At 45.4% G+C, this 23,268-nt stretch overlaps 2 protein-coding genes across 10 annotated transcripts in view; one reads left to right on the top strand and one right to left on the bottom strand.

Moving 5' to 3' along the window:
* The first annotated feature begins 425 nt into the window (after window positions 1–425).
* PRKAB1 (protein kinase AMP-activated non-catalytic subunit beta 1) lies at window positions 426–7,646 on the top strand. 2 transcript variants are annotated; one of them, XM_054082158.1, is made up of 8 exons: window positions 426–537; window positions 1,867–2,041; window positions 2,930–3,096; window positions 4,383–4,476; window positions 4,921–5,035; window positions 5,402–5,535; window positions 6,008–6,076; window positions 6,159–7,646. In XM_054082158.1, the coding sequence occupies exons 2-8, from the start codon at window positions 1,877–1,879 to the stop codon at window positions 6,234–6,236; spliced, it is 822 nt and encodes a 273-aa protein (XP_053938133.1). In that variant the 5' UTR covers window positions 426–537; window positions 1,867–1,876; the 3' UTR covers window positions 6,237–7,646. The 2 variants fall into 2 exon arrangements, with proteins under 2 accessions (XP_053938133.1, XP_053938134.1); XM_054082159.1 differs by lacking the exon at window positions 426–537 and adding an exon at window positions 731–878.
* Window positions 7,647–8,109: 463 nt separating this feature from the next.
* The window catches only part of CIT (citron rho-interacting serine/threonine kinase), a 71,198-nt gene continuing 56,039 nt past the window's right edge, over window positions 8,110–23,268 (bottom strand). For 5 of the 8 annotated variants that reach the window (XM_054082156.1, XM_054082152.1, XM_054082154.1 and 2 more), the window contains 13 exons: window positions 23,025–23,129; window positions 21,977–22,146; window positions 20,920–21,000; window positions 20,580–20,715; window positions 18,798–18,937; window positions 17,827–17,919; window positions 15,991–16,099; window positions 15,741–15,869; window positions 14,894–14,974; window positions 14,228–14,306; window positions 13,931–14,113; window positions 12,772–13,105; window positions 8,110–12,441 (listed from right to left, as the gene is read on the bottom strand). In XM_054082156.1, coding sequence (XP_053938131.1) covers window positions 12,418–12,441; window positions 12,772–13,105; window positions 13,931–14,113; window positions 14,228–14,306; window positions 14,894–14,974; window positions 15,741–15,869; window positions 15,991–16,099; window positions 17,827–17,919; window positions 18,798–18,937; window positions 20,580–20,715; window positions 20,920–21,000; window positions 21,977–22,146; window positions 23,025–23,129 — 1,664 coding nt within the window. In that variant the 3' untranslated portion in view covers window positions 8,110–12,417. The remainder of the gene's footprint in view (window positions 12,442–12,771; window positions 13,106–13,930; window positions 14,114–14,227; window positions 14,307–14,893; window positions 14,975–15,740; window positions 15,870–15,990; window positions 16,100–17,826; window positions 17,920–18,797; window positions 18,938–20,579; window positions 20,716–20,919; window positions 21,001–21,976; window positions 22,147–23,024; window positions 23,130–23,268) is intronic. The other 3 variants (XM_054082155.1, XM_009566550.2, XM_054082153.1) reach the window with 1 other exon arrangement.

A 23,268-nucleotide genomic window follows, 5' to 3' on the forward strand; every position in this document is an offset into this window, starting at 1 on the left:
AACTGAATAGTGCTTGGACCTTCCGTAGCCTGGTTCCCACAGCCGTGTGAGCTATTAGTGCGGGTGGTTTCTGGGCTGGGAGTGCGCATTGCCGGCTCATGTCGAGCTTCTCATCCCCCAGCACCCCAAATGCTTCTCCTCAGGGCTGCTCTGTCACATCATCCCGCAGCCTCTACTGATGGGGATTGCCCCGGGTCGGTTGGCCTTGGTGAATCGCTTTCCTTCTGAAGAGCAGGACCCCGCGGCCCTGCCCGCCCGCCAGGAAAGCAAAGCGGCAGCGGGTGAAGACCCAAGGGTAAAATGAGATCGTGCAGTGGGAAACGCTTAGAGACACCCGTAAGAGAAACACAGCGGCGTCATTTAATTTGGCGAACATGAAGACCTTCACCCTCCGCCCGGGCCGCCTCACGGCCCAACGCCCGGGGGTCCCGCGGGCCCGGAACGGCTGCGGACCGGAACCTGCGCGCCGGGAGCGGGGCGCCGCGCGGCCGGAAGCGGAAGTGGCGCCAGAGGGAGCGGTGCGCGCGGCGCGACGAGGTGAGGGGCGCGGCGGCGGCGGGGCCCGGGCTGGGCCGGCCGGGCTGGGCCCGGGGGACCCGCACCTCCGCGGGGCTGGGGGGCGGGCGGGGCCCGGCAAGGCGCGGGGCGGTCGCTGCGCTCGGGCCTTCTCGGGAGCGCGGCCCGCGCAGTACGTGAGCGCGGAACCGGTGATTCGCTGCCTAAGTAGGAGGCGCGGTGCCCAAAGCTGTTGCCGTTTCACGGGGGACACGCAGTATCCCGTACCTGTGCCGTACCCCGAGGGCCCTGTTTGCACGGCTCCATACGGCGCCCTCGGCCGCCTCCCGGTTGCTGTTTCTCACCTGCGAGTAGTCTTCCCAGTAAGACGTAGCACATACATCCAACCTCATACAACCCTGAAGGGGGCGGACAAAGAAGCTGGGGAGGGACTTTTTATAAAGGCATCTAGTCATAGGACTAGGAGGAATGGCTTTAAATTGGAGAGAGACAGATTTAGACTAGACATAAGGAGGAAATTCTTGGCGGTGAGGATGATGAGGCCCTGGCCCAGGTTGCCCAGGGAAGCTGTGGCTGCCCCATCCCTGGAGGTGTTCTAGGCCAGGCTGGATGGGCCTTGGGCAGCCTGAGCCAGTGGGTGGTGTCCCTGCCCATGGCAGGGGGTTTGGAATTAGGTGAGCTTTAAGGTCCCTTGCAACTCAAACCATTCTATGATCCCTTCTGCTGGCAGATGTGGTCACACGGGCTGTGGAGCAGGAAGAAGCATTGTGTGTCTTGCACAGCAGCCCCCTGCCTCTCCCAGAGGGAAGCGGAGACTGGAGAATGCCTCCAGTGAAGCATTAGCAGGGCTGTGCTGTTTGTACCAGCCCCTGCACGGGCCTTCAGCAGGCTGCCACATGAGATATCTGTTTTCTAGAGAAGTTGCGTGTCTGGCAGGGTGGTTTGAGAGCATTTTGGTGGAAAGTTCTACTGATGTTTCAGCCACTATGTAGAACATTATTATATGTGTGGGCATTCAGAAGAGAGAACACGTGCTTGGCTTAGGGAGACAGTATGCCAGTGTGCTGTGGTGACAGATACCTACTTGGTCAAATTTTAGAGTGGCTAAGTCCTGCAGGGATGCCAGGATACTGAACGGTAGCTGTCAAGAGTAGCTAAAAATTGTCATTTAGTGTTTCCATTCTGAGTGCAATATCATTTTAAGATGCTAGCATATTGAGTCAATCAAATTTTTTAGACTCTTTAACTCAGAAATAGAGCCCAGGTCTGCTAAAGAAGCTGCTTTCATTCCTACTGGTGTTCTGGCTTCGAAAATACACATGCTGATCCATTTGTTTCCTGCTCGTTTAGACCTTTAAAAATGGGGAACACAAGCAGTGAGCGAGCTGGGCTGGAGCGTCATGGGCATAAGGCATCCCGAGGTGACAACTCAGGAGGAGACATCAGTACGAAAGAGAGTGATAGGCCTAAAATCTTAATGGACAGTCCTGAAGATGCAGACTTGTTCCATTCAGAGGAGATGAAGGTATGGCTGGTTTGTTTTTGTCTTCTAACAGTGCTGGCTTGGGAACGCTGTCTAGTTGTTGTGCTGCTGGCAGTCTTCAGTAGTTCCTAAACAGAGTTTGCACACAAATCTGACTGTGTTCCTTCCTGTGCTAGGGAGAGGTGTGCCATTGATATTTGAGCAGATATAAGGACTGCAGTGTCACGGTTTTCAGCAAGAATTAATTGAAGAAAAACTAAAATATAACTGGCTCAAATCTCTTCCCTGGTTCTGAGTACAAAGCCCCAGCTTCCTCAGATCCCCGATGCGCCTGCAGTCACCAGTGACATTTTACCTGTTATTTTCCGTATTAAAAGATCTGTAGGCTGGATTTTTGCTCAGTATTAGATTGTTAGAAACACCTTGCTGTGTATTGTGTTTCGGAATATCTAACAGAAAATTAGACGTAGATTTTCACTGTTGGATAGAGCTGTTTCCTGTAGACCACTCGTAATCTTTCTGCCAACTACGAACTTTACTGCCAACTACTACAAATATTGTTCCTACAATATTTGTATAATCTAAATGCTTATTAAGTATATTTCTTCCTAATTCTTTTTCTCACTCTTTTTATATCTGTGTATTTTGAAAACTTTTGTGAGCTAAAGTAATTTGCTTTTGACCTAATTTAGGCAGGGATTGTTTTGCCTTCCGCAAGTTTGAAGGGCTCTAACATCTTTGCAGGATTTGTACAAATGAACTCGTGACCAGCATCTAGAAATGCACAATTTCTAATCTTCATCTAACAAAAACTACTTGTGTACTTTTACCTTAGAGAAGTATGGCTGAGCACAAAATGCCTTCAGCAAACACAGGTTGTCTAAGTCTGCCAGGAAAGAATTCCTTGTGATTAAGACATTGTGTTTGCAGGCTCCGTTGGAGAAAGAAGAATTCCTAGCCTGGCAACAAGATCTGGAAGTGAATGATAAAACTCCTACTCAGGCTCGACCAACAGTATTCCGCTGGACTGGAGGAGGGAAAGAAGTTTATTTATCTGGCTCCTTCAACAACTGGAGTAAAATTCCTCTGACAAGGAGGTAATAAACCGCTGCAGCTGTATCAGTGATGTTTCCCGTGGATTGGCAATGCTTAGTGCAGTGGGAAAGACAACCCACTTTCCTGGTTCTCTTCTTAAGCCCTTGATGAGACTGATTCTTGGATGGCAAGGGAGGAAAGTTGAGCTGGGTGTCAGTGTTGAAGGAGTGATTTGTTCACCAGGCATTGTGACCCAATGACCCAAAACAATCCTGTGCAGCATGTGCCTGGATAGAGTTAGGGTGCCTAAGTTGAAGTTGTTTTTAAGCACAGTGTACATGGTACCTGTACAAGGCATTTGTGCTTTCTTGCCATATTGTTCCCTATTTCCCAGCTCAAAGGATCCAGATTCTGCTTTGGAAACTATGTCTGGGATATCAGTATTACTGTTATACTCTGAGTAGAAAGCCTGAGAGATAGCAAACAGTGAAATGAATCTGGAAGGCTAAAAATGTCTATTTAGAAAAAAAAAAAAATAGAAAAAGATTTCTGTCTTGTCAGGCAAGTGTTCTGGGAAAGGAGAGATTCAGACCTCCTTCAAGGCTGCATGAATTCAGCTCACCTAATCAAATATGCTCCAGTAGAAGAATTCGTTATTCCAGACCGAAATTTCAGATCCAGCTCTGTGATGGTTTGCTTTACGCTAATTACCTGGGAAGAAGTAAAGAGAGACACGGAGATACTGGCATTGCGTGGCCTGTTCATATAGCATCAGCTCTTGCTCAACTTTTTTGGATGCTGGTAAAGACTTCTGAATAATCTGGAAGTTCACAGCACAGGATTGTCCAAATTACGGAGTAGCAGCTGTTTAGACCCAAAGTAACTCAGAAATTGAGTTGCTGCTTTCATCTTCTAGGCATTATTCATTCATTTTATAGGCATTTGTGAAATGCAATTTATGATGGCAAATACTGAAAGGCAAGGAAATAGTAAGCTGATCCTGCCATCAGCAGGAGTCTAGCAGACAAAATGAAGTCTCACGTAATAACAAGTAACACGAAAATGTGAGGATGAATTTGTAAAAGCTCAGTGCTGATTCCTTGATGCTAGGAATGTGGATACTGATTTTGAATGTGTAGGGGATTCCCGACACATAGGAAATGATCATTAACATTAACCTTAGTTTGGTTTTTTTACCTTTAGGTTGGATCAGAGAGGCTCTTAAAAGTGGCACTGCCTTTTTAAGTTTTTGCATATTAAGGATGCTTGGATTCTGTGTTTGTCACAGTTTTTAGATTGTTGTGTTTTTCAGAGTGTTCTGGGCCTGATTGCTTGTCTTAAATTCCAGTCACAATAACTTTGTGGCAATCCTGGACCTGCCAGAAGGAGAGCACCAGTACAAGTTCTTTGTGGATGGGCAGTGGACACACGATCCTTCAGAGGTAATATTTTCTGTAATTCACTCTCTTTATTCATTGAGGCACCTGAAGATGAGAAACAAGCTGGTTTCTCTACCAGTAGCCGCTGTTTCAGAGAGAAGGCATTGGTTAACAACAGAAATCGGCTGTTTAGGCTGGGGAGAAGGAGATTTCTGATCCCAGCTGGCCTCGGAGGTGGCATCAGACCGATGTCCTCAAAGGACAGAAGACTTTTGTAACAAAAAGATGACAAGGTTGTTGGTAAGCTTTTCTTATCTAGTGCCAAACTGTATTTTAAAGCACTGCCCTTAACCTGACACTGAGCAATGGTGAGCTCTTTTTCTGTCTGGTACTAGCATATTTTAAAAGCAACATATCTCATTCTTGGTAATGCTGATTGTGTAGTTTTGAGAATCCAGTAGTCCTACAAGGTTTTTATTTTGATTTTTGTGTCTTGCTTCTTCCCAGCCAGTAGTAACCAGCCAGCTAGGTACCGTCAACAACATCATACAGGTGAAGAAAACTGACTTTGAAGTATTTGATGCTTTGATGGTGGACTCTCAGAAATGTTCAGACATGTCTGGTATGAGCATACTGGTAATTTTATATCACACTTATTAGAGCTGTTAAAAATTCCATCTTCCATTTTAGCTGGAATTAGAGCTCCAGTGTAGATTAATCTTCACTTTTATCAGACCCTGTGGATGTGTGCACGAATCACAAATGCACAAAGAACAAATGTGGAGTGTATAAAGGAGGACGCCTGTGACAGAGGAGCACAGGTCACTAAATCTGATTAGGGGGAAGTCATGGGTGCTTAATAGCTGTTTGTTTGCCTGTGCCATATGAAATGTGAAAATTGACTTGGAATACCAGTACAAACATACCCATAAAGAGCAAATATTCTTCCAGACTACTCAAGAGTAAATATGTAACATTTCTCTGGCAGAGTTGTCCAGCTCACCCCCAGGACCATACCAGCAGGAGCCCTATGTTTGTAAGGCAGAGGAGCGCTTCAAATCACCGCCTATTCTCCCCCCGCACCTGCTGCAGGTCATCCTGAATAAGGACACAGGCATTTCTGTGAGTACATCTGATTTTTGCTGAATAAGGGACTCGAGGGTGTAAACAGATGGGGAGAAATCTGGTTACCAACAGTGGACGGGAAAGGAGAAATCTTAGAATAGTTGTTGTGTTGGTGAGTTCCTTATTGTGTATGTCCAGATGGATCCACCTGAAGTAAACAGGTTTTCCTGCTTGACTCTCTTCAAAATTAAGAAAACTAGATTGCTGTTTTAGTCTCAGAAACCCTGATCTTCCCACTGCAACACTGTTAGAATGCCAGAAGCCCTATAAGAATTAACAGGTCTGTTTCACGATCGCAGTGAGCATGCAAAGGGGTCTCAGATTGTTCTGAAACTTTGCATTTGTGGAGGGACTCAGCAGAAGAAGCAGCATGATGCGTAGTTGCAGACGGTGTTTATCGCCTATCAGCTGTGATAAGTAAACTGTCAGTTCTGTTGTTTTCACGCACTCTCGCTTTCCCTTTTCCCAGTGCGATCCTGCTCTCCTCCCTGAACCCAACCATGTCATGTTGAACCACCTCTACGCACTTTCTATCAAGGTGAGAGGCCAGGTCACATTCTTCACACTTTAAGCTTTTAGATACCTCTGTAATATGCTCACTTGTTTTCCATCTCCTGTAGGATGGAGTGATGGTGCTTAGTGCTACACACCGTTACAAGAAGAAATATGTGACTACTTTGCTGTACAAGCCAATATGAACCTCACAGTAGTTTGTGACCAAAGTTCTGGGCCAGTGCAGTCTCGAAAAACACATTCTTCTCTTAACTAAATGTACTTCTGCTCTGTGCTGTAGCGAAGGAACTCAGATTACATATTGTGTCTGAGGCTTCCAAGTTCTCCTATATATGCCTTATTTTCCCAGTCCCACCTTGGAAGTTCTTGGAGATTGCAGCTTCACAGCAACTGGACAGATGACAACGGTGTCGGTGCCCATTGTCAGCTCAGTTAAAAAAACACCAATTTAATTTGGCTGAAAAATATGAGGACAGCAAGAGATTAAGGACGGATAGCAGTGAAACAGACTGTAAGAAATCAACAAGCCAGCCCAAAGTCTATAAAGTTTGGGATTCTTGTGGAATTATATTTGAGGTCAGCCCTTAGCCAAAGCAAGCCCATTACTGCTTTCATAACTCATCAAAAACACAATTATTTCAGTGGCAAGTTCCAGACTTGCATGGCTGAAATAAGTGTGAATGTTGATGATCTTTCTGCAGCAGCCTTTTTTAGGCAGAATCAGCAGCACAATCACCAAGCAGCTCGTTTTCATTTTACAGTAGACAGGGAGTGCACTTTCTACTGTGAATAGCTCTGTAGTTTTTCCTCTTCGTGAGAGCTGAAATACAACTTTTCCCCTGTGGAATTTCTGGTAAAGACAGTTGTTTTTAATGGCTGGATTTTTCTGTAAGTCATAAATGTGTGTTTCAGTAATCTGCTTTTTGAAACCAATTTCAGTGGCTGTTACTGATAAGGCCTTCCTTCACCTGTGATGGGCAGCTGTAAGGGAATTGATGGATTCTCTTTAGGGATTGGTTCTTCAGTAACAGCCGGCAGGTGATTCTTCTGTCTCCTGTATCCCAGTGGCCAAACTTGCCCCTTGATGTGAGCAGTTGGAGTATGCTGAATTTGGCAGCTCTGGTGCTTCCACACTGTGGGGATCTCTGCAACTTTTCATTATGTTTGTGTTTTCTAAGTGATTGTAGTATTACCAGGTTGCCTGTACTTGGTACTGACAGCCTATTTTATCCCAAAACAAATGCAACATTAATGCAAAACTGCCTGCCGGCCTGCCGCAGGGGAACCGGCACAGGAGGTGACTGGCTGCGTCCTTCCCGCTGTTTGGTTTTTGGTGCCTGGCAGTGCTGGTGCCTGTGCCAATGATAACCAGCCCCGCTGCGACGGGGGGAGGAGCACATCGCCTCCCCAGGTAAGGAGTCGGAGTGGGGACAAAAGCTGCCACAGTGAGCACTGGGGGAATCAGCCGCAGCGAGAGGGTGGTTTACCATCCTTGGATCTGTTCACTCACCTTGCTGCAATGTTCTCTGTAGATCTGGGTCCAGTGCAATGGTTTTCTCTGAAAACTCTTCACCCTGTGCTATTGAGAGTACCTGGTATTCTGAAATGAGGAATTGCTATTGTTTTCAGTCTCTTTAGAAACAAATAAAACATTTTCAAGAAAAGGGTGACTTGCTTTGTTATTGTCCTCCCCATCTCTGGTAATTCGGCTTCCTAGAGGCATTTTTTTGTAACTTGTTACTGCTGGTGGCAGGTTTTTTCCTTGGTGGTTCGTTTTATTTGTAGATGCAGCCTGAAACACTGTCCACTTGCTGTTAATCAGTGAAGACAACAAGGGCTGTGTTGGCCTGTGTTTGTGACGTGAGGTTTGCAGCGATCTGTTCCCTAGGGCTAAAGAACTTGGTGCATTTATTAGCAACATGAATCCTGACTGGTGAGGAGGTCAGGAAAGAGGCTCTGGGATGCGTATCCAGTGCTGGGTTGTGCCGAGCAGAGTGGACTGCAGGGAGGCCCCTGTGCTTTGCCAAGGGCAGAGGTGGCAGCGGTGCCTTTTAGCTTGAGCTGGTTATGTTGGGGCAGTGAACAAAGCTGCAGCAATAGCAGGGGGAGAGCCGGTCAGAGCAGCTCCAGTTAACTGATTTAACAGGATTGCCTTTGTGGAACATCGGTTTAGCCAGAACACCTAGGAGTTTAAATGTCCAGGTATGTGCTGGGGGGTAAATGTGTGACCACAGCGGTTCTTTGTCAGTCCTCTGCCACAGAGAAACATGATGCTTAAATAATATTAAATAATGAGTTAAATAATGCTTAACTAATACTAAATAGTGATGTTAAATAATGGTTTCTCCTTCATCACAGCATCAGCAGAGGTGTGCTGGTTCCTGAGGTGCCTTAGGGCGATGGCACCATTGCACAGCAGTGGCGTGGTAGGTCCTTGTGTGCTGCTGTCAGCATAATATGAGTGGTGGTGGTCCGTTACCCAAGCTGGAACGGAAGGGGGGCACTCGGGGCTTTTAGCCTGAGGAGTGGTGGCGGGGGAGCCCTGGCACCTGGCTGTGCCCATGGCTTTGCCTGGCAGACCTGACACCGCAGGGAGCGTGTAGCCAGGCCCCGTGGGCCAAGGTGTCTATAGCTGTATCTCGTACAGTAAAGAGCACTGCAGCAGTAGCCTTTGCAGCCCCAAAAAGCTTTGTTTATTTGCCGCATAAACTGGGGTGAGGGCCCAGGTTTGTGACCAGCGAGCGGCCCGGCTCGCCGCCTGCAGCCTTGGCAGTCGTTACCCTGGGATCACCTCCACCCCCCTCTGCCTGTTGGGGTGTGGGAGCACAGCTGTCGCGCTGAAGAAGCGACAGAGCAGGGTCTTCCCTGGTACCCGTGGCCTCGACCAGTGTCTCCCGGAGCCACATCCTTCCTCCAGGTAAGCCACAGCCCCCCCGCCCCTTTCCCATCAGCAGGAACAGTTGCAGGAGGGCTGAGGATGGGTTGGTTTGTTGCTGTGGGTGGAGTTGGGGGGGGTCCTCTCTATTTGTTTTCCCAGGGTTTTTGCTGCTTGCCAGGTGAATTAATTAGATTTATTGCACTGTGTTCCCTTATTGTAAGGGGATGAATCAAATCCCTCCAAAGGCAAAAGCTGGATCAAGAGTTGGATTTATTAGCTCACTTACGTTCCCCACCCACATCCCACGGTCTGTGCTGTTTATTCTTGGCTGTTGCTAGGAGAGTCGTTTTAAGGTAGATGCAGACTCTTGTTACAGTCATTCTGGGAACCCTCAAGTAAACCGAGTGTCTAGGGCAGAAAGAAAAGAGCTCCCTGCCCTCCCCAGCCCCCTAATTTTCAGTACAGTGTGGGGGGTCCAGCTGACAGGGCACTTGTGCAGGGTTCTTGAGAATCAAAAGGCTCAATAAATAATTTTTTTTTACTCCACCAGTTTCTGGATTATTTTAGTTTTGTTACAATTCTAATCATGCATCATAGGACTGCAACAATGAGCTTTAAATCAGTATTTTCTGTGCACAGTAAAATAGAAATAAAGGAACATTTAACAAGTTAGCATTTCATCATATACATCAGAGTAGGCACAATAGATAAATCAAGCAGCTTGTTTTTTATGTAGAGCATTTTCATGAAGAATGTCACGTAGACCAAAATGTAAGAGGCGCGATTAGTAACCCACCCCCGCGCCCTCCGACAAGCCCTTCGTTGGGGGAAGGGGGCGGTTATGTGCATAAACCCAAAAACACTGAACAGTAGGAGGACAAATTAAGTTACTGTAGGCAGCAGTGTGAATATTAAAAACCTCTTCCTGTGAAAGAATACTTCAGACCCTGTAAAAACTGGTTCAGTTAAAAATAGATGTATTTACATTTAAGTCTGATCTAGCAAGTTTTCCCAGCAGGTGTAAGTTGAGATGTACAGTAACGCTGCAGGTTGTACTCAATCTGACTGGATGTGGGAATGTTGGGTTTAAAGTTGCAGCTATTAGGCCTTAAAGCACCAGCATATTACAGCGAGGTGGGATGAGGAACGGTCTCTGTCCGCTTTGCTACCCGTACACTGCTGGGATGAATCCCAAAACCTGTCATTAGATCACACTCGTGGTAGTTAAGATGTTTTTCGTTCCAGCTCAAGATGTGTGGGTCGTTTACCAGGGCGAGATTGGTTTCCCAGATACTCACACATGGGTCCCTCTGCCCATCGCACTGTCAGGGTGCGCGAGGGCAGGATTTAGGGGTAGGTGGCTGCGAGAGTAAACTATTGGACGGAGCCACATGTCTGAGCTCCTGTCAACATGCTTTGTTTGGTGAAGCCACTTATGCTACTTGGACTGTTCGAATGCTAAATGGTGTCGGGGGGGCTCTTTGGTAAGCTCTGACGCCTCAAACGCTCGGTGCGGTGGGGGTGGCTCAGTGTTACTCTAGAGAGAAGGAAGCGTTCATTTCATGATGCCAGTCAAGATAGTTACTTGTTTTATTTGGTTATTGTTTAACAACAAAGTTCAGTACTTTCCAGGTGGAGCATTGAACTGTCCCTCTGGGTCCCTCCCTTGTGTCAATAATAAAAAGGTAATGAAGAAAAATCCTGTACTTTGAGAGACCTAAAACCTCGTTTATGCTAACAAGCTTCAACTGCAATTTAATGTTACAATAGTTCTTCATGGGAGCGGGAGGACTAAGCTGAGGCCCCTCAGTGTCTGAAGATGGCTGTCCACAACCACCATAAAACAAAAAGCTAGTGTTGAAAAACACACAGTTTACAATAAAAAAGTAGAAACCAATTCAATTCCCTTTTGTTACGAATATAAAGTTTCTTGTAAATATGTACAGTCCTTTGAGCTATTTCTATAGCAGGAAGCATTTCACAAACAGGACACAAGATAATACACTTTCAGGACTCAACAAGCCCATTTCTGAGGTCTTAAAGATCTTCCATGAGATGCAAAGATTTAAAGACTGATCTCGGTGACCCTTCAAAATATTCAGACTGGGAGACAAAAGCTTTCAGCAAGTTTCCTGCCAAATCATCTGATCTCAGTAACCCAACAGACAAGAGAACGGGGTACAATATTCATGAAACTCGCCAAAGGACACTGACAAGGCATTTGAATTTGGATGGGTTGTGGAACAGGTTAGCACAGGCTTGCAAGGGGCTGGCGGAAGTTTGAGAGTGGGGCCAAGGGAAGATTGGATGCAGTTTTGCTCTTTCCAGTTGTAAAGAACATGGTTGTTCACTTAGAAAGTTGCTATTGCAGGTTGAATGGTCAAAACCTGCTTTGAAAATCATTTGCTCTCTGTGTCATGTTCACAGCAAAAGAGAATAGAAAGCAATAAAGCGCTGGAGGCAAAGGTGTGTTCACTAACCGCCAAAGCTGTTCGTTGTGAGTATCCTCTTGTGCCACGACACTGGGTTCTTATTGTACGACAAGTTACAGGTCACGGGCAGAGCCCCGGCTGCTCCTCTCGCTCAGGACCATGCTGGCCTGGCTGAACAGACCCTGTTCAACACTGAGAGGAGAACACACGCATGACTGTAATTCTTGCCATAGATAAGGCGTGTTAACTCTTCATTGCCAATTTTCCAGAGTAATTAACGGTTATTTTGCAGCGTAATCTAAAGGTTTCAGTTAATTTACAAGTGAGGTACAATACACTACTCAGCAAAGCAACCTAAAAGGAGAGAGCAGCCAGTGATGGTGCAGCAGCATGCAGTGAACTGTCATGCAGAAGACCTGGATAAAGTCTTACACCCCAGTAGCTCGTAGGTAATGCACTTTGTCTCAGGGCCGGGCAGGTGGGACCATTTAAAGCAGGGTTCTTCCCTCCCCCTCAGAGCTGCTCTAGAGCAATTGTAGTGAGAACAAAATAACTTTCAGAAGTGGCAGGTGAACAGACTAATCAGAAGTAATTTTTCTGTGTTCTGTAGAGAATATCCAATCACACCTTCTATTAAAGACTCGCTCACCTTGGCCCTTCTGTTTCCAAGCCATCGGGAATTCCCAGCATGTCTCAGAACTACGATCAGGTATCTGGTAAGGGGCGCTAACCACACTAAAGACCTGGGGTGGGACTTCAGCCCCATTTGACTTTCTTGATGGACCACTAGGGACTAAAGTGAATACAAAAAGTTCATGAACTGCTTGAGAGAGTAACAGTAGTACAAAGTGCAAAAACAGGAGTGCAGGAAAGTGCAGAGAAATTAACTGAGATGCGAACAATCTTCAAAAGCGTCACGTCTCCGGAGGCGGAGCTAGCTTTGGCCCAGGATTGCTGTTCTGGTAGCTGGGCAGCAGACGTATGGAGTGCATATACTCAGTGTATTTCCTTTTTTTTTCCTGCAGGTCAAGATGAGTAACTTTCTCTAGCTGAGACTTACACTGAAGACTGGTCCCAGACCTGGCAGGGAAATAAAGTGACAGTTACAAGTCGCACATACTTTTCTCACGGGTGCCATGGTGCCTGCAGCAGTTTAGCACCTCAGTACTGCTGAGCCAGTGCTTCAAGTCCTCAATAACTTGATTTCTGTTGGTAAACGTGCCTTTGCTTTCAGCTCTAGAGGACTTTTAGCCTGGTCCAGAGCTAAGCTGCTGTTGCAGTATCACAGCTGTTGACAGGGCCAGCAAGTGTTGGAAGGGGAGGGGGATGAGATTTGATTTGCTCTTATGCTTTACAGTACCATCAGCCCTTTTGCAGTCCACAGAAAAGCTCTTCAGGCTCCTGACTTACCTTATTGACTTGAGCAAGGGGAGTTCTGGCACCACTCACAGGCATTCGTCCTCGGCTGGTCTCGTCGAACAGTCTTCCAGGGGACCTTTCCCTGCGGGTGCTCAGAAGCCGGCCTGGAGATTTCTCCCTCTCCAGCGGTCGCCCAGGTGACTTGTCCCTCCGCAGCTCTGTCCTCCCCTCGCGGTACCGATGTGGTGTGCTTGGCTCTCGAGGGTGGCTTGGACCTTCCGGTGGTCCTGGGCTTGACGCGACCCGCTTGGTTATGTGCTCGTTGTATGTGGGCGGACCTCTCTTGTTAGGGCTGCTGTCATTCAAAAATAATGGACGCGAACAGCTGAGCGACAAAAACCTCACGTTACATTTTCTTTTAGCAAAAATGTTGTTTGCCCTAAACACCCAGCAGTGCTGAGGTGAAAAAGCATCAGATCTCTCAGAGCTGAGACAAAAAGTGCAAAGATATTTTGCTAATCTAATGAATGCTCAGCTATCGACACTAGTAAAGCGCCTTAATGAATTGCTAATGCACATCATGTCTAGTAACAGGCCGTAGAAGTACACATTTCCATATATTTAAGCAAGATACTTCTCCGTATAAACCCACTCAAATGTGATCTTTGCCATTTCACATACAAAACGTTCAGCAGCTCCAGGACGTTCAGGCCAGGTTAGGATCAGCTACAAGCCTCAATTTCTCAGTTTCCAACGCACAGCGGCGCAATCAACCCCAGGATTTATGCACCTGTCTGAGGTATCGCTGTTCTGCTGAACACAAGATCACAGCACAGCGTCCCAATGCTGTCTCCCTATGGCAAACGCATTATGGAAGAGGAAGGGGCTTTTGCTCCAGACATTGTCACAGCCCATGTTTAGCGTCATATCAGTAAGCATCTGAGCTCACCAAGCTTTGAAGTCACAACGACATTAACATAAGAGTAAACCAGCTAAAGATCACAAAGCATTTGAGGAGGAGATGACCCACATATCCCCAGAGTTAATCTTTGCCTTCGGGATTTTAAGACATCAGTGACTGCACTCCTTGCTGATTGCAGCATCACAATAACTGGCTCAGGGGCACCCCAGAAATTTGAGGAGAGGCCATTTGGAGCAAAGTTCACAGACGAGGTGGCCCAAAGACCATAACACGCGGACTCCATCGTACCTGCGCGTAGCAGAGGAACCTCTGTGGTGCTGCTCATTGTTGGTCTCTTTCACTAGATTGCCCTTACAGCAAATCACCCTTAATTTGTCTTGGTAGGAGGAGGCCAAGTAGATCGCTCCAGAAGAAATTGCAGGCCCTAGATACCGTGGATTTGGGATCTCCAAGTGGGCTCGTGCAGGAGTTCTGGGGAAGATTGCAGGAAAAAGTCTTTACAATGACAACACAGTACCTCTCCTGGGAAACACATGTATTCTTGTAGCACATGCTGTTCAGCGAGATGAAGAGAGAACAGCTTACCCGAGAGAAGCTCGCGCCTGAATCTCAATCACTTCAAGGGAATTGAAGTGGGTCACAAACAGATAGGGCTCCCGGTAGGCTGAGGGAGGAAAAACACAAAATAAAATTCTCTTGTTAACTTATGAAAAGCATCAGTGAGTGCAACGGAGCCGCACGGCCCCTCGGGAAAAGGAAGGGAATGGATTTTCTGTAATAAGATGCGCTATTGCTAAATGGGGAGATGCAAGCCTGAGGAGCTGTTGTTTTGAAACGATCACAAGAATCTTACTGACCAAAGTGTCACGAAGTGGGCATTAAAACCAAACTCTTGATGGACCGCATTAGGTAGTCCTAAAGGCTGGAAGGACCTCCCCCGCAGACATTCTGTATTCCTGACTATTTCAGAAATTCCAAGCATCACTGAAAATTGCGCTGGCCCGTTCAATCGCTGTCAGAGCAGGGGCATTAGGGAAATACTACTTTGGGTTACTTTTCCTCAAATACTTCAGAAGGTTTGTAATTTGGATTTACACTGATCTTAAATCATGGGAAAATCTCCATAGTTTCTGGGAGAATTGGGAGAGGGAAGAGGAAACGGAAGTGCTCAGTGAAGAATAACTGCCCAACAAAGATGCTTCCCAGTTTCAATAATTTCCATAATCCAAGTGAATGCCCCTCAACACTTACCAAAAGCTAAGGGCAAGCGATTCCATTTCAAGTCATCTGTTCTACTGCGTCTTCCATAGGAATCCACAAAGACACCAAACTCTGCCAAGAAAAGTAATGTCATGTCATGAGCATGCGCCTGGATTGTGTTCATTCATTTCTGAAGGGACAAAGGTAACTGACCCTGGGCTTCCTAACAGGAACGAGGTGCTCCCTATCCTGCAAATCCTGGAGCGCTGAGGGCTGCTCTAACTGACAGGGAATTGGCAAGATGAAGGAATGCTTTCAGTACCTAGAGCAGTCTCTCTATACCAGTTATGGCAAGGTTATTATTTAAACTACAGAGAAGACTGTGAGCCTCCTGCTGTAACTCACCCAGAATTACTGCTATTGGGCTTTCGAAGGCTTCCCGGGCATTTCCATGATACTATCCTAGAGGATCCAACAAAAGCAGCTACATGAAAAAAATAACACCCTTTTTTAGTCTCACCTGTCTGTGTGGAAGCCAGACAAGAACGTCAAAGTTTGAAAACCGCTTAACATTTTATGGGGATAATCAAATGCTCCTTAGGCACAAAGCTTACGCGTGGCAACGGATCCACAGGCACGAAGAACTCTTAAGCCAGGAGCCAGCTGGCCAAAAGCACCTCAGCGAGTGCTATTTTAGTGCTGATTCCCTGTGCGTCTTGCTGTTTAATCCACCAGCCACGACACTGCCAGGGCTTTTAGAGTCACAGTTCAACAAATACTCATTACCAGGTAGAGCAGAGTCAACTCTGTTCGGCTTCCCTTTAGAACCATACTTAGGCCCCTCTGGTCCCAGAGCAGAGAGCAGACGCAGCACAACACACAACCACTCAACACTTACCATGGAAACACAGCAGATACTCCTCCCTCTGCCCCGCAGGGTTCACCTGGATGATACTGACTGGGAAACTGTTCGTGGAAGCAGCGAACACAGCAGAGGCCAAAGTGTGGTCATTTTTATCCAGAAACTCTGCAAAAAGAATGGAGAAAGAGCTTGATCAGCACCAACTTCCTGCTGAACTGCTTTAGAAAAGCCCCACTGAAACAATCTGTGGAGCCACTTGGGGCGTTCCCCAGGAAACATCTCCTACCCTCCAGCGTGTACTGCTTCATCTCGATTTCATAGAACTTGTTGGTTCCAATGATGATGCTGTAAGTGGTCAAATGGATGCAGCTGCAAGGCTCAGAAGTTTCGATCTCCTGGAACACAAGAGGAAGATATGGACCAATATTAGTTCCCCATAACAGGCACTAGTTTATTTCTTATTCTGGAAGATTCTATATTGCCACATTTATCAGAATCATAGAATACCAGGTTGGAAGGGACCTCATGGATCGTCTGTTCCAACCTTTCTTGGCAATACCTGTCTAAAAGGGAGGGACAGCAACCTCAAAGTCACAAAAGCAAAGTATCTTTGCTATTAACCCTTAGGATGTTAGCTTGATGGCTCCTTAAGCAAAAGGAAGACAAATATCCACAATCTTCCCTCCTTCTTTGTACAACAGAACCCAGATCTGTTGTTCACCAAGATGTGCATTGTGACTGAAGAGCTAGCACAGCTCTGCAGGCTAGGCTGACACAACATGCAGATCCCCAGATCTTCTGAGGACAAGATTCCTTGCATAATTCCTAGTTTATCTGCAAATTTAGCTGGTGGAACAGAAGAGCATATTCTGGGCTTGCTGCCATCTTGTTAGGATCTAAATGCAGTTGTCTGGATTAGTGAGGATATGGAAAACCTGCATTCTAAAACAGCCTTTGCATGTAAGGCCCTGCCCAGGCACTTGGCGCTACAGAGGTGAGCAGCAGCACAAGCAGAGGACGGGAGCGAACATCCTGTTTCCTGCCGGCTGCTGCTCCATTGTCAGCAGAGCAGGTCCCGGCTGCCGTGCCTGTAGATGTTCCAGGTTTGCACCTTGTGCCCAGATCTTCTCCATCAAATGTGTCTGTACTTCGAGGGAGGTTGAAGCGACTCCGCTGTCTTAGAGCGGGGCAAGTGTGGCACTCATGAGGAATAAAAGCTGCAAATTGATCCAGTGCTCCCAGGGAGAGGCACAGCTTGACCTGAACATCCCCAAATGTGCGAACTGGAGAGAAGTTTCTGGGTACCAGCCCCTTTTAAAGCAGGCAGTGTTTAAACTCTCTGTTCTGAAGACAGATCCCTATTTTTTTTTTTTTTTCTGTTGATGTGTACCAGCACAGAAAATGTATTCCTGACGGTTCTTTGGCCTTGTCCAAGAGGAGTAGCGGGTTAGACGGTTGGACTATCGGTGCCTGCAGCTGGCTGCCTGGAGGAGTGGCAGCAGTCGGCAGGAAGCAGTGATGCGTGTTCCAGTGCCGCACAGTGCGGTGTTGGAGGGAGACGGGGTCAAGTGCAGAGGAAGGGTACACACAGCCACACGAGATGCACATCTTACGGCCTGTCTGCTGCCCAGGAGAAAGTACAGGACTATCGGCGTGAGTGTGGGAAACAGCTGCCTCTCCTGGGATGGAATAACACCAAATACGCCTTCATTTTCACCCGTACAGAAAACAAATTCCGATGCCCCTTGCTGCCTTAATGGCAAAGGAGGGAGAAGTCATTTATTGTAGATTTCTCCAGAGAACACAGAGATGAGGGAAAACTGCTGGACAGTTGAGAAGAAAGCCTTTTTTGAGGTAAATAACTGAGGGTATGGTTAAAGCCAAGTCCAGTATCTCAAAAAAATCACAGTTCGGTGCTGTATCTCTGCAAATACGCCAGCTCTTATTCAAGGAAATCGCTGCCTACTCCAATTTTAGTCAGTGCGTGCTGCTATTTGCTATCATTTTATCTGGCAAACAAATTTTCCAACGCATGCAAAAGGTTCAAGATGTTTGCTCCAAAGCAGAGTCTTAGTGCAATACGTGAATTCCCTCAGCTACTGAAGGGAATTGCAAATCTTACCTTTCTGATGCAGAACTTGCTCAAGCTCTCGTTGTATCGCAGAACAACCACTTTATTGGGCATGGCTGCACAGATACAAAGACCATTCTCAACCTGTAAGGAAGATTACAAGCATAGTTCAGGATAGTAATACAGAGTAAATTCTAATGCCGAGCATGTGAAACAGATCCGAGTGCCTCTGGCCACAAAAAGAACTCTGCAGAGATAAGAAAGTACATTTCTAATAGGGCAGTTATTGTGAATTAGTGAAATAATTAAAAACCTCTTCACATTTCTAAAAGAGAATGTGAATTTGAACCACTTCTATCCTTTCTTTCATACTTGAAAGACCTTAATAAAAAAACCCAAAGGTTTTCCAAGGAAAAGTATTTCATTAAAAGGGATAAGAAATTCAAATAGGATTAGATGTAAATTTTAACTCCCCAAACTGTTATCTTAGACATCACTTTGATAAAAATGATATTTTGTTATCAAAGTAGACTGTAGAAGTCATCGTTGGTGAGAATTTTTCCTGTGGCTAAGTGTTCCGTACTAAAGCTGGGAATCCATATAAATATCAAGCGTTACGAAGTGACACGAACACCTCAATGAATTTGTTAGCCTGGAAACATGACATTCAAGGACAAACAGTGGATGGAATGAACTACTTATAAATCTCAGAATTGAAGTCGACTGTGAGAGGCTGTTACACTACGCTCTGCTGTATTTCTTCTGTGTAGCACTTCAAGCTATACCATCACACCATCCCAACTGAATTTATCCATATCCATAGCCAATTCTCCATACTGTCTCCAGCTCAGCTTCTCTTCAGCCCCTGATCTCTTCTTATTTGAGGAAAAAGATTTAAAGCAAGAAAGTTGACCTTGAATATGTTCCCAGTGAAATAAGGATGCTGATACACCGATTTCATTAATATTAAACTCTGTGCAGTCTAACGGGTGGTGTGGGAGCACGAGGGAGCTGTATCCTACCTTGCCAGCAGCAAAGAGGTGACATCCTTTGACAGCCTCAAAGACATTTGGTGAGACATCAGGCTGGGCAGGGAGGTGAGACTGGGCGAGAGATTGCTTCACTTTCTTTACATCAACAAGGCACAAAGCCCTTTCTTCTCCTGGAAACAAAAATGGTTACAATTCATCAAGGGAAAACTCCCTGTTCTCCACAAAAGTCTGCTCAGTTACCTAAGCAGCAGCTTATCATCACAGGCTGTTGCTGTGGCAACAGTCGCAAGGTACCACATAGAATTCATTCCATATTATTCCTATTAAAAGTGAAAGGGAAAACTTGCAAAAAAACAACCATGCAATAGGCAGTAAATTCACTCAGAGAACAACCATTCTATCTGTGGGTTATTAGTGTTGCTAAGGTCTAGTGGTAATGAATAACAGTGGCCTAATTAGGACACCATTCAAAAGAGCCAGGAAGTTTTAATTTTACCCTTCAGAACATCTTAAAGTTCAAGGTGCTTTAGCCTCTGTGCCGACAGAGCTGGCAATGGAGTTCCAAGAAACGTCCTAATAAACTGAGGTATAGGCCAAGCCCAGCTTCTCTCGGAAGTTGAGTGATATGGTCACATAGCCTTTCCCTAACTTTGTGTCAGGTATTCTTTTTCTGATTGCTTTTTTCCTCTAGCATCCTGAAATGAGTAAAGCCTAGAATCATAGAATGGGTCTGGGCTGGAAGGGACCTTAAAGATCATCCAGTTCCACCCCCTGCCATGGGAAGGGACACCTCCCACTGGATCAGGCTGCCCAAGGCCCATCCAGCCTGGCCTGGAACCCCTCCAGGGATGGGGCAGCCCCCACTGCCCGGGGCAGCCTGGGCCAGGGCCTCCCACCCTCCCAGGAAAAAAAAAAAAAAAAATCTTCTCAATATCTACTCTCAATATCCCCTCTTTCAGCTTAAAACCATTCCCCCTCGTCCTATCCCGGCACTCCCCAGAAAAGAGCCCCTCCCCAGCTTTCACGTAGCCCCCTTTAAGTAATGGAAGCTGCTATAACATCTCCCTGGAACCTTATGGCTTGGACAGCTTAGATCTTTACAAGGGGAAAAATACAGAACAGAGAAACTCTTCTCTCAAGAGAGCATTCGTTTATCACTCCCTACAAATGTCATACAGACACTTGATAATTCGGGGTTTCAGATGAAGATATGTCGTAACGTTCAGCATGCCTACATCTGTGTAGGAAGGATTATCTCTGAAAAACACACAGATGGAGAGATTAAAGCTGGTGTTCCTTTCATAAGGGAATCTTAAACCAGAGAAGAAGTCCCAATTTTGTATAACAGATGATTGTTTAGAGCAACACAAGTTGAGAGTTGTTGCTGCCCCTTGGCCACAGTGATCACATGGTGGATCTCAAATAGTTATTAACTATTTTAGCAAGAGAGGTTAGGGAGCGCATAGCGAAAGCTGGGTTCACTGATCAGCTCAACACTTCTTAAATTGAACTTGATGACTATATCCTAAGCTGGAAGTGTTTTATCTCTGGCTCCTCCCTCTCTCAGCTTTGGAAACTGAGAAGTCACTTTCATGTGAAGGTTTATCTGGGCCTTCATTCACATATTCATCTACAAGAAAACCTCATAAAATGCTGTGTAAGGGTGGTAACTGATTCCTGACAATACACTGACAAAAACGTGTCTAAGGAATCTAGAGGAGAACCTGTCCCTTTGGCACCGCAGCACTCCTAGCAGGACAAAGAACTGCCACGTATTTCCTGTGGGACATATGGAAACATAAAGCCCTCTACCTGCTATCATGAGTAGCTTCTCCAGATCCTTGATGAGGTGAATTTGGAAGACAGCACCCATTCCTGGGATGTGCGTTAAGGAATTCTTCAGTACATTCAGGGCATAGAGACCTTCTTCTGCACCCACCAGTACTACCTGCAGGGACAGCAGGACAATAAAACCAGCACTGCATCAGGAGAACAAGGAATGCTCCAAGAGCAAATTTGGATGATACTCTTTATCAGCAAAGACAGGAAACAAACCAAACAGGTGTATAATTACACATATTGTGGTTAAGATACCATTTCTATGAATGAAATATCCAATACCCAGAAAGGCCCAACCCAACATTATCATTACCTGGTCACTGAAGGGCATTGTGCAATTTATATCCAAACGGTCTTCACCCTCTAGCTTCAGCAGGGAGTTTCCAAGCAATTTCTGCCAATGAAAAAGATTTTGTTTTTGTTGTTGACTTAATTCTTCTGTATTAGTATTTTAACAATGTAAGGCCATCATTTCAGACAGATACTTGGCACAGATTTCTTTATCTCAGAAAGCTAAAAGTTGCAGGCATACCACCTAAAAAGAATTAGTAAACTTTTGTCTACCTGGAACAGTCAAGCAAACCAATCAGAATTAACCTAAACTCAGACGGAACCTATCGTTGTGCCTACCCTCTCCACATCCCCAATCTCCTGCAATGGAGCAGTGACATTTTCCAAGGGGAAGGATTAAGAAGAAAATCTCCAAACCTTGGTGGGAGCATGTATTTTTCTCGGAGACAAGAAGAATGCTAGCACAAGGACAGAGGATTTCCTGCTACTTGGATATTCCCTACCATCAAAGCCAACATTCTAATATGCAGTGCCATGGAATCAAATCTCCCTTTACCAGAAAATAGGGAGTTATCAGTGCAACAGTGATGGAAAAGGCTATCCAAAACCAAAACTACTCCATTTAACCTCTTATTCTTATCAGAAATAAGACTCAAACTAAACACACACATACACCCCTCCTCGCCAACTAAAAAGTGCCCACTCCATAAGAATGGGAGAGGAAGGAGCTTTTTCGCTTCTTCCTTTCTTTTAAGGTTCGTTCATTCTATGTGGTACATTACGAGACTGAATTTAGACCATGTCCTAACTGCTCTTTCTTCCTTTTCTATTTGCTGGAATTACAGAGAGATAATTATGGGATCCTCTTACCATGCTCCCCAGGTCTAAGGAAGGATATTGCAATACAAAGCATCGGTCTCAAAACAAACTAGCCAGTGGTACTCATATCATACATCATAAGGCAGAAGTAATAACTTACCTTCAGTTAAACCTCAGTATGCCAAACACCGAACAATTACTTTTCAAAACTCTGCTCCCTCCCAGAATATTTTATTATTAAATGAAACTTTTATACTCACAGCATCAGCCTCAGCTTTTTCTCTGGAAACTCTCCCACCTGCCACTACTGATTCCAGTGCTGTGACCCAGCGCTGTTTGTCAGGGAAGCTGGGTGCTAACAGGTAGAGTGTTCTACCAGGCCAGCAAGTGGTGTGTGGATGAGACTCCAATTTTAGGATATATGGCACATCTGAGATGTTGTATAGATAGAATAAGACTTAGATTAGTGTTTGGAATATTGTCAGCAGACTTAAAATCAATACCTTTCAGCCTCATTGGAGAGAAGTTGCATTTATCACTATGTGTTACCGTGGCAATTTATTTACAGGTTTCTCCTTTACAGGTCCTGTACAGGCTAGCTACTTAAAGCTAAATAGTAGCTGGATATATGCAATCCATACATACAATGCTCTCTACTAAATAAAAATAATTTCTTGCCTTTTATTCAAAAGAGAAAGAAATACCATCGTGAAAAAAAAAGTACAAAACCAGCCACTTCACTAAAGTTTTCCCTGTACTGTTCAAAAAAAGTTTGTAAAAATTGGTTATGGAAACCTTTGTTTTTAACAGTCTGTATCCTTTAATGTTAAAGACAAGACATACATAATCTTTTCATCAGTTCTGTTCAATACATACAAATCAAAACATCAACATTTTTTAATAATAGAGACTGTAAACACCCCACAGTATTTCTAAGTCGATGACTTTCTGGTTAGAGCACAATGGTGGCGTGAATCATGACACTTTACACTTGATATAGAGCATTGAGAGAAGAAACTGAAATAAACTGAGTGCTTGCAAAGTATGTTACAACACTCTTAAAATTTACTTCCATTTGGCTTTATGATTATGTTATTCACAGTTCAAGTACACAGACAGAAGCAACCGCCCATGTGTAACCAAGCCTGGATGACTGCCCTATTCACCTAACTCAAAGAGAGGTAACTTCAAAATTACACAGTTACAGAATGCAAGTTAAAGGTAGAAAATTCTGCTCAGCCAAACGGAATGCCAACTGACGGCAAGGCAGAAGAAATCCATGTGACCTGATCTACATAAGATTCTCACCTGTCTTTGCTGTATTGGTAAGTTCAGTAGCTCCTACAGCTCCATGAACAGTTACATCCCCATCAGGAAGGCAGAGCTCAAATTCCTCCAGAGGCCTCTGTCCAGCTGCGGGGAGAACAGGGATATGGAGTAAGAAAGAAGAACAAACAAATAAGGAGTAGCAAGTAACTGTGAGAGCAAAATGAAGTGGATAAACGCTGGATGTTTCACAGCTGGATTATTATGACATACTAGCCAGTAAATA

The sequence above is a fragment of the Cuculus canorus genome, chromosome 17, assembly GCF_017976375.1.
Source record: "Cuculus canorus isolate bCucCan1 chromosome 17, bCucCan1.pri, whole genome shotgun sequence".
NCBI classification, from domain to species: domain Eukaryota; kingdom Metazoa; phylum Chordata; class Aves; order Cuculiformes; family Cuculidae; genus Cuculus; species Cuculus canorus.